Here is a 10,770-nt window from a genome sequence, read left to right as displayed (position 1 = left end):
CATCATCATCTGACACAAGTCTTAAGAACAAAGATGTTCATGAACAACGAAAGCTTCCTGTAACTACACTGGTGTCTCATCTGCAATCAGAGGCAATAATAAACGATTTTTCTACATTTTTCAAATTGTTAAGGATTGTAGCGCTCTGTAAAAGATTCATTCGCAATTGTAAAAATGCAAGTAACAAACAATGCGATCCACTTACTTCAATTGACATTGAAGACGCTACTCAAACGTGTGTCGTTATGACACAAATTTCGTTCTTTCATCGAGAGATAAATGATCTCACTGCCAAAGGGCAAGTATCCAACAAAAGTATCCTTAAAGACTTACACCCCTTTCTGGATAATCAGGGAATTCTTCGTGTTGGAGGTAGGCTAGAAAATAGCAACTTGGAATTCAGCAGCAAGCATCAAATCATTTTGCATCCAAAAAGTCACTTCGCCCGTCTACTAATTGCATCAGAGCATGAACGATTGATGCATGCAGCACCTCAATTGTTAATCTCATCCATTCGAGAAAGGTACTGGATACCTAGAATACGACAAGTTATTAAGCAAATCATTCAACAGTGTTTAACTTGTTATCGTTTGAAGGCATCTGCAGCACAACAGCTAATGGGACAGCTCCCATCCATCAGAGTTACACCTAGCAAGGCATTTAATCATGTGGGCATAGACTATGCCGGACCATACGTCATCAAAGTAGGGTCAATCAGGAGTAAAATCACAAAGAAATGCTACATAGCTCTTTTTACGTGCCTAGCCATGAGAGCAATACATCTTGAGCTAGTAACAGACCTTACTTCTGAAGCTTTCATAGCAGCATTGCGACGCTTTACAGCAAGGCGAGGCAAGTGTTCCACCATTATCAGCGATAATGCCACAACATTTCAAGGAGCGAAGAACGAACTTCAGAAACTTCAATTGCTATTTCAATCGCAAGGATTCAGTGAAGACATTCAAAGGTATGCAGCACAAGAAAACTTTCAGTGGAAAAATTCACCTCCACGTAGCCCAACATTCGGTGGTGTCTGGGAAAGTGCCATAAAATCCATGAAGTACCATCTTTGTAGAGTCGCCAAGAATGCTGTACTGACATACGAAGAGCTGTCAACTCTTTTGTGCCAAATCGAAGCTTGCTTAAACTCTCGACCTCTTACATCCTTACCTGATTCTCATGAAGAATTTAATTACCTCACTCCAGGCCACTTTCTTATTGGTGGTCCACTAACTTCCTTTCCTCTACCAGACTTAAGTGATCTCAAGGAAAATAGACTTTCCAGGTGGCAACGAGTTCAACAGTTTCAACAAAGGATTTGGAGAAACTGGTCCCGAGATTATCTTCATGGTATGCAACAGCGTCAGAAGTGGACAACCACGCAGCCCAACCTGCAACCAGGACTACTTGTGCTTCTGAAAGAAGACAACCTACCCCGATTATCTTGGAAAATGGGCATTATAGAAGAAGTGTTTCCAGGGAAAGACAATTTAGTTCATGTAGCCGTGGTTCGCACCAAGGATGGAGTGTACCGAAGGGCTCTCAGTAAGATTGTACCTCTTCCAGATGGGAAGATCAATTGAACTTTCATGATTTAGTTTGGATGCTGCGCATTCCAACGGGGGGGAGAATGTTGAAGATTGTAAATAGTATTGCTTTCCGCTCCTCATTTGTTTTTATTTTACTCCCGCTGGGAGCTTCTTGCAAGAACTCGGAATTCTGGGAGCGTGGTATTCGAACACAGCGGCATGGTGCATGTCGGCTCGCGGCAGCGGGAGAACATTTCAGCTAGCCTATCGGATGTGGGCCTTTTTGTATTTCTTCAGTGTGCAAACGTATTTAACTATTATATAATACCAAGTGAATTAAAGGACTTGTATCATATGCGAATTTGTTGCTATATCCGTTGTTCCAGCCTTATGGTAAGATAGACAATATGGCGTCATACCCAGAGATGCTAGTTTTCTTTCATGTTGATACGTGGAAGGTATCTACAGACAAAATCTAATTGGCCAATGAGTATGCTTAATTCTGAAGGGAGAGTAATGAGAAGCAGGTTGTCCGAAGAGAAGAAGATAAGAATATTCCACTCCTCAAAGTGAATGGAAGGAAATAGAATGAATGCTCAATAAGTAGCTGAGAGCTAGCTAGGAGGAGGCAAATCTTTAAATGTGAAACGAGATGGGAAGAAAAATATTTTCAAGCAGATGGAAGGGTACAGAAAGAAGCAAGTTCTAGGAGGAGGAGAGAGAAAAGGAAACAAATCCACCAATGAGGAGGAGCAAGATAGAAAGAAAGAACTGACTTGTACAAAGAGAAGGGAGGAAAATTAATGGTATATAATACACCAAAGAAAGAGAGGGAAGTAGCAAGAACTGAGTCCACAAAGGAGGAGGGAGAGAGACAAGAGGAAGTGAATCCACTAAGAAGGAAAGGAGAAATAAAAAAATGTAAAAAGTAAAGTGAATTACTTGTATTTACCTAAATAGGTTGCTCTTCCTCTCCATTCCCAGTTGAAGCAGGACATCTTTTGTTCCTGTGGTGTCTCTATAATTTTTGTGTTGTTGCAAGCAATTTTTCACTCACTTCATGATCTCATTCAATGATGCTTCTCATTTTGAGGCCAACGGATTCTGTACAACAAAATTTGAAATAATACAGAAGCAGAATAACAAATATAAAGTAAAATATAGTACATGTACTAAAAAATATTGTTTTAAATATAGGCTGTTGTATTGTATTGAGAAAGGCAGCAAGAGGTAAAGCTATCCCGTGGAGTAGTGTCATGGAAAAATATAGTATATGTCTGATGCGTGTCCATCAACTGATTTCGACCATTTACCTCATGAAATAAGTTTAAAAATAATTCATTTTGAGGGAAAATTCTCAAGTATTATGAGATGTATCATTCAATAATTTCTTACGTCACTCTGAATATGACAAACCTTAGAGCCATGGCTAGTACCAGATTTTTGTAAATCCCAAAAGTATTTTACTTTTCATTTTGTTGTGTGTATGTATCTCTCGAATTGTAGAAATTATCTTTCAATTTCCATTTGTATTGGGCAAGTGAACTCTTTCTTCATGTAAGGTTCCTGGACAAAAAAATATTCCTTCACCATACATATATTTTAATTAGTTCATCTGCATACACTCGATTTGTTTAAGAAGAAATATCTGATATAATTTTTATGTACTGAAGCACAATATACTTTTTCTTTGTAACAATAAAAGCTCCCTAGAATTGTCCCTTCAAAATTTTCATTATTATCAGAAACTGAGTGTTTATTAAATTAACGTCACTGAATGGTAGCCGACAGGCAAGAAAATACACATTTTTTACCTTGCTTTAGATATTATATTAAATCAAGTAAACAATAGATTTCAGAGTATGAAACAAATCAAAGAAAGCTTTACCTTTTTAAGTCACATAACACCCTAACAAAACACACTGACAGACAGTTAGTGAAATCCGCTACTAATTTCTGGGAGAAATATGAAGATGTATCTTGCACTATAGCTAAAGAAATTGTTTGTTTTTGCAATGAAATGTCAACTAAAATCAAAAGAATAAACATGTCGAACATCAGCGAAACATTCCTGATGTATTCACTGTTTATGTGCTGTAATTGCCCTATCTGTGATGTCTGCATCAACTGAAAGGTCGTTTTCCAAGCTAAAATTGATCAAATATTACCTGAAAAGCACAATGGCAATAGTGTGATTGAGTGGACTGGTGCTGTTAAGCATTGAAAGTGATATGGCTCGAAAACTGGACTCGACCACACTAGCAAAAGAATTTGCTTCTATCAAGAAACGCAGAGGACTGGTAAAGAGGCTCTCAACCATATCATATTTTTTTGTTCTCACAGTATATGTGTATATGCAATTGTAAGAGCCTATGTAATTTTTTTAGTTTCGCTGTTGTCTTAACCTTCCGTACCAGTTTTACATTGATTCAAATTAATATGTTTTGTCATATTTATATATACCTAGTACAAATGCAGGTTTGAATTAATATTTTATAGAAAAGAGCTCTATTTTAAAACGAGTAGGGGCACACAATTGAAAGTTCCAGGGGGGCACAGAACATATTAGTTACACTACTGGAGTTGGAACATGGAAGTCAAGCTAGAAGAGAATGGGTCTTTTTGAATTTGATGTGGAAGTGAAAAAAACAGGTGCAAGTGGAATTGATGCCACAACACACAAAGTATTACATCATTATAAAAGATGTATTTTTTATATATTTATTTTATTACAATTAATGATCATCAAATGTGAGTGATTTGCTTGCAAGAAAATTTTGAGCAGCAAGTCATTGCAATTTTTAAGTGCTGGTAACTGTAACAGAGTTACTTTTCAAAATGAATAACTGAAACTTAGTTATATTTAAAAAGTAACTTTCTGAACACTGCATTTATTTCTCATTTTGCTCTATTGAGACCATGCTAATTGAAGGTATAATGAGGGAAAATGTAAATGCTGAGAATGCAAGTTTGAAGTTCCAATGCATTATTGTGATACTTGAAATATATTATTCCTATTGTAAACATAACAAGCTTTTAAGACTTAAGCTGTGATCACTGCTTCACTCAAAAATTGAGCTTCTTGTGAGGGGAACTTCATCAATATCACTTAATAATATGTGTATATTGCTTGTAAAATTATATAATTTATATGTAATATTTGGACTGAAATTGACAGAGTACAAAAACATATGCTTAGAGGAAAACAGACAGAAAGTGAGAGGAAGAGGGAAAGAGGTGGTGAAGTCCAGTAGTGGCTGCTGCCTATTCGCACACTCGCATGTGCACACCCAAATAAATGTGCAATGTAATTGATTTTAATTATATTTATTCATTGAAAGACATTTCTTCAAAACAGCAAATGTTCCCGGTCCATATCACTTTCCATTTACTTCCTTACGTCAGCCTTTCTATCTGAGTAACTCACGTTGAATGGACGGCATGAACACAATTGGGAACTGCACGCAGCTGAACATTGAAATGGTGCTGTGCTCGATGGTGGGTAGAGGAAGCAGAAAAGTTCTTATGGCTTGTATCAAGGGCTTTCGGACTCGCTTCACACAAAAAATTGTGACATAGTAGGTACAGACATGCGCTGTTCCCTCTTCGTCACATAGTGTTGTAATCTTTCTACTTCTTGCCGTGTGACGGAGTCGAGAACAAGAACAACCCATGCATCATTGCAAATTGAGGGATTTTTTTCTCAGCAAGGGAAATTTTGATATCTCTCACTTCATACTGTAGTGAGCAAAGCACTGAAATCCGAATGAGGGGAGGGTGGGAAAGGTAGGGGAGAGAGCGTGGCATGTAGTGACGAGCGGATTCAACCATGCAAGGCCAGATGCGATGAGTTTAATACGTTGATACAGGCGCTGGAAAAATAGTTTTATAAAATGTCAGCAGTTTGCATTAAAAACATTCACAATGTCGTATGAATTAGTATATTTAGACGCTCCAACTTGTATTTGGAAGTTCAACGAAAATTTCAAATAATCAGAGAATCTTGTATTTTTGCCACAGAACAGTCAATCAAATTCTTTATTCAGTGCATAGGAGGATCTGTAACTTGTATTATTATGTCACTGATTTGAGATAATTTTTGTAAAGGTGCTGGCAAGAACTAGTTGCATTTGATTAGGGTTTCGAGGATCCTCATGACTATGACTAAAGTGAATAAGTACATTAAAAATGGTAATTAGCTTAAGTGTACGATTAAATGTTTATGTGGCATTAAACTTGGGTTTCTGATGGGACATATTTACATTGAAGAAAGATAATATACATTATTAAAACACAGCAATTACACACAATTCTGGCAAGATTATTATCCTTTACAAACCATAGCAATTTATCAGTATAGCTATGCGAGTGATTTTGTCAGGTCGTCAAATGCTGAATTTTCTACAGGTCACGAAAGAGACCAAACAACACATCTTCTCTCGTGATCGATTAAAAAAAATCTCTAGGGGTATTTCGATTTTGTAGTAAACCTAATTTTTTAAAATTTTAACGAAATATAACTCTGCTATCGTCTCATTATCAGGGAAAGGTGCATCATAACTTGGATTGCAAATGCAATTAGCAGAAACAGGCAGGAATAATTGGGTGGGAATAACAACACTTCTTCTGGACTCGAGGCCAAGGTGCACACCCATAGACCCAGACCACAAGCTGCCACTGGTGAAGTCAAAGAAAGAGGGGAAGGAAGGAGATGGAGGAAGGTTAAAAGAAACTAAAGTGCTCCCCTGTGCACGTCATGGAGGCATATAGGGATTCTGTAGTTAGGACACCGCACTTTCTTGATCACAGCTGAAGGTGGAGGTGATGTGATCAGCACCACACCCTTGGCAGCCTTTGCCCCGCAGAGTTTCCTCTAAGTACCAACTTCATACAATGCTGGGTGGGTGCCAGAGCTGCTTGAACAGGTGGAAAAAATGACTGGTTTCTCAGTTAATTTTTAAAGCCAAGATTTATTTTCTACCATCCCAGATGCCGAGTGAAGAACCCATTAACTTAAACCTGTTTTGCATCATATCATGACATTTACTCAAGTTTGAGTCCTGCTCAAGCTTAAATTTTTTACTTATTTTAGTAATAAGTAAACTGTTTTAGTAACAGCAAGGATTGATAAAAGCATATGTATCATTACATCAATATGGCTATCAGAAAATTATGTTATTTATATTTATATTTTGGAGTTTACCTTTAGGCAATCTATCACGATTAAGATTTTTTATTGTTGGGAAAAAAACTTCAGCTGTGAATGGATTACATATAAATGGAATCTTCCAACTTTAAAGTCATCATCTGGTATTCTACTCATAAGCAGGTCCTGCAGTCTCCAGTCTACACATTCAGTTTACTGTATCTCTTTTTTCTGTCAAATCATCCAAAAGTGTTGTCTGTTGTTTCTCCTATTTTTCACCCTTCCATTTAGAACTCTTTTGCCATTCTCAGTATTCTTTGTCTCTCTCCCAACAAATATTCCATCCAATTTATATTGCATCTATCAATCACTTTTTTAAATCTGTCTCTTGTCCTAAATTACTTCCACCTTTTTCATCGACTGAATTCTTCCCATTCTCCACCAAATTCACATTTCAAATGAATAGTCTTTCCTTGTCCCCTTCTACATTTTCCACGATTTCAATCCGTACTACAATACATTCCACAAAAGCACTTAATAAGTCTATTTCTTAAATCCAGCTCCATTTTAGACCATACTGATAAATGCTTGTGGAGTCCCCCAAGAAACTTATTTAGGCCACTTCGCTTATGAATATAAGTATCTTCCAATTTACTGATATTTTATTGTAATTCTGTCTGGTATGATTATTCAGATGAAATGTAAAAAAAAAAAATGTCTGCAATGGCTTCAGATTGATTGATTTGATTTGCTTTATTTTACTTTGCTTTGCTGCAACTTTTAGCTAATTACGAAGATGGAGATGAGTGATGATATGATGAAATTGATGAATGGACACTCACAAACATCCATGCCCAGGCCAGGATTTGAACTAGGATCCCTGCCATTGTAGTGCAATGGCTTCAGAATATCTTTCTTTGCAATTATAAGACCATTAAACCTTGTTTCCATGATATTGAAAAACTAAATATGCTGACCAAGGCAGAAATTTATTTTATTATAAAACATAAACTAAACATAACGTTTCAACATTCTAGCAAGGTCATCTTCAGACTCTGTACATTTGTACTTGGTGCAGAGTCTGAAAAAGACCTTGCTAGAAGGTTAAAACGTTACGTTTAGTTTATGTTTTATAATAAAATAAATTTCTACCTTGGTCAGCATATTAAGTTTTTCTTTCTTTGCATTGTATTTTGTAGGACCATTCATCTTCTTTCTATGCAAAATGAAATTGCTTAAATTAATTGATTCAATCTAACAAATGCAACTGTTATGCTTGTCTTCTACTAGATCAGACTGGCATGCCGTAGCACCACAACTTTGCTTTTTGCTGACGCAATCCGATTTAGACATGATAAAGCAATTCCCCATGAGTATATCAAATTGTCACTCTGCTACATGTCTGATCTACTGGGCAGCTACTCATAAGAAATGTATGGCAGATAAGTATCATCAGACAATCTGTTATAATATGTTTTGTAATGTCTGATTTATTTGATGACTGGCCTAATATGCAATCCCTTATTATTATTATTATTATTTTAACAGCTCTTGCAAAGTTCTGAATTTTTCAAACTTCCAAATATTCAACAATAGATCTAGAAGATATGGTAAATTGTTTACTATCCAAACATATATATCCCAAATCTTTCACAGTTGTCCTTCCCAAGTCTGTGGAATACACTATCAGCCATTCTCTCTCAATTTTGAAAAACGTAGCCTATTAGTATTTAGATTTAAGACACAAATGACGTGTACTGTAATGTACAAAAATAGTTCGTTCAAAGGTTTAGGCTTACTCAAGGGATAAATTAAATTGTACTATATATTTTAACTACTGAAAGGTACACACAAATGTACAAATTTTACAAATTCTAAACTTGTATCTGAATATGTTAGAAAAGTACGTGGACATGTGAGTGTGTGTGATCGTGGGTGCATGATATATTTTGTGATTTTCTTACTTCATTTTGTGGCTCTTCAATCTAATCATGATGATGAGAATATACATGATCAGATAAAACACATGGAGAGACATTAGCAAAGAAACATGGGGTCGGGTACCCTATTCTACACCCTCGAATTTTCAATTTTTTTTTCTTTCATTATGAAGATTATGTGGTCCTAATTGTGAATAAAAAAAACAATTGGATTGGAGCACGGAAAGAAGTATTTACAACTGTACAGCCATTTAAAGTTGAAATTTTGTCGTTTAAAATTGTTGAGTCCAAATTTCCCACCGATTCCGGGCTCCGCCTATGGGGTAATTGACTTACCACCCCCTACAGCTACCGTGGCCCCACCTTTATCTATAGAGTCCCTTTTAAAGGCATGTTAGAAATTGGCCGGAGTCACCTGCCCCAACACTATTTCTCACTGTTTTCCGCATTGACACATGAAGAAACCAAAAATGAAGGCTAAAATTAAACCTCAGAAGGTAACTTGCCTCTTTTTACCAAGGCCAGGCATTGAATTGTGGGTCGAAGTTCAATTTGTAAGTCCAAAAATGAAGTAACTCCTATGTTGAAAGTCCTTGTTGTCCTTTTCCACAGAATACAAACATCCACTCCCTTCCCATCATAAAAAATAGAAGTCGCAAATTATCCCATCCCACAAGTCATTTAGAAGAAACAACCCTCCCCTTTATGGCCAAAAAGAAATAATTATTTCCAATTTCTGAAGTGGCATAAATGAAATCCAATGTCTGAAATGTCCAATCCGCCAATATATCACACAAATAACATATCGCAATTGCAAATGTTCCCATTGCATAAGTCAATCATAAGAAGAAAAAGAAAAAATCAGACGTGCGGCTGTGACATGAATCGATGGTCCGAAATCTTCAGACTTGCGCCTGTGACATGAATCCATCATTCGCCATCATAGAAGTTCTGAAAAACCTTTTTGACGTTACACTAGGAATTTTAATTTCATAAAAAACATAAGTTTCATAGCACGTAGATGTAAAAAATTAACTTCTGCGCTATTTGCAAACACTGTTTGTTATGAGGAACTAAATATTTTAACGAAAATATTTGAAATGTGCCTGAAATTGAGGGTGTAGAAAGGGGTACCGAAGCTGGAACATGCATGACCTGACTGAGACCCAAACCTGGAACCTTTCAACAACAAGCACATGGGTTAACCACACAACATACTCAGCAAAGAAGTGTTTACTGTCTTGATATTAATTTCATATACCTATACTTTCATCTGTTCTAATAAGTGTGCTCTTGAATGTAGGGAAAGTGACATTACAAGCAGATATGGTTAAATTATAGGGAAAGCCTCACTACTTTTACTTTGCTATGGAAAAACAAATCACATTTTTTCTGCAATGAAGCTACAGTGTTCTCCACACATAAAAAAACCAACCTTCAACAAGCCACGTGCTTCTTCCAATGCATCATGCATTCTTTTCATTAGAGTATGGTTGTCTGCATTCCACTCATCCTCATTGTACACTGTAAGATGAGGCATCTAATGATTTTGTTGAACTCATTTTTCATCCTCAGGATCAGATATTTGTTTTGTATGAGCTGTCTCCATAGTACCATTATCTACGACAATGAAACTCATTATTTATATAACAAGTAACTCTCCCAATCAACAATAATATCAACAGACACTGATTCTATTTGAAGATATAGAAAAGCTTACAAGATAAGAAACAAAACTCAAAGAGATGTTTAATGTGGAAAAACTCACACAGATTCAATGTAACCTAAAGAACAAGTTTCCCTTGCATTGCCAGCTGACTGTAATAAATAACCAATTTCATTTCTTTTGGAACATATGCACTAAAAGAATGGATGATCAGAATTTCCCATGCCATATCTATGAAGGTAATATTTTCTAGATATTAGAATGTACCTGCATCTTATTCCCTTGTACTTTTGACTTATATGACTTCTTGACAAAGTCCCACAGAAATGAAGGAATGAACGACTTAAAACTTTGTGTGTGTCTGTACATATCACTAGCTGAATGAAATGGGTCAACGGATGAAAAAAGATGATTATGATTATATGTCCATCTGTGCTAACCTTCCAGGAGAGCTGATTAAAGATTGACACATGAGGATTTTGAATGCAC

General features: G+C 36.3%; 1 protein-coding gene across 1 annotated transcript; it reads left to right on the top strand.

The window, feature by feature from the left end:
• Nucleotides 1-1,055: 1,055 nt before the first annotated feature.
• On the top strand, nt 1,056-1,583 carry LOC145982132 (uncharacterized). The gene has a single exon (XM_083115698.1). The coding sequence runs from the start codon at nt 1,056-1,058 to the stop codon at nt 1,581-1,583; it is 528 nt and encodes a 175-aa protein (XP_082971824.1).
• Nucleotides 1,584-10,770: the final 9,187 nt, after the last annotated feature.

Source organism: Lepisma saccharinum, assembly GCF_977018435.1.
Source record: "Lepisma saccharinum chromosome 12 unlocalized genomic scaffold, izLepSacc3.1 SUPER_12_unloc_1, whole genome shotgun sequence".
Classification (NCBI taxonomy): Eukaryota; Metazoa; Arthropoda; class Insecta; order Zygentoma; family Lepismatidae; genus Lepisma; species Lepisma saccharinum.
The sequence above is the reverse complement of the archived record's forward strand: the minus strand, read 5'-3'. Positions and strand labels throughout refer to the sequence as shown.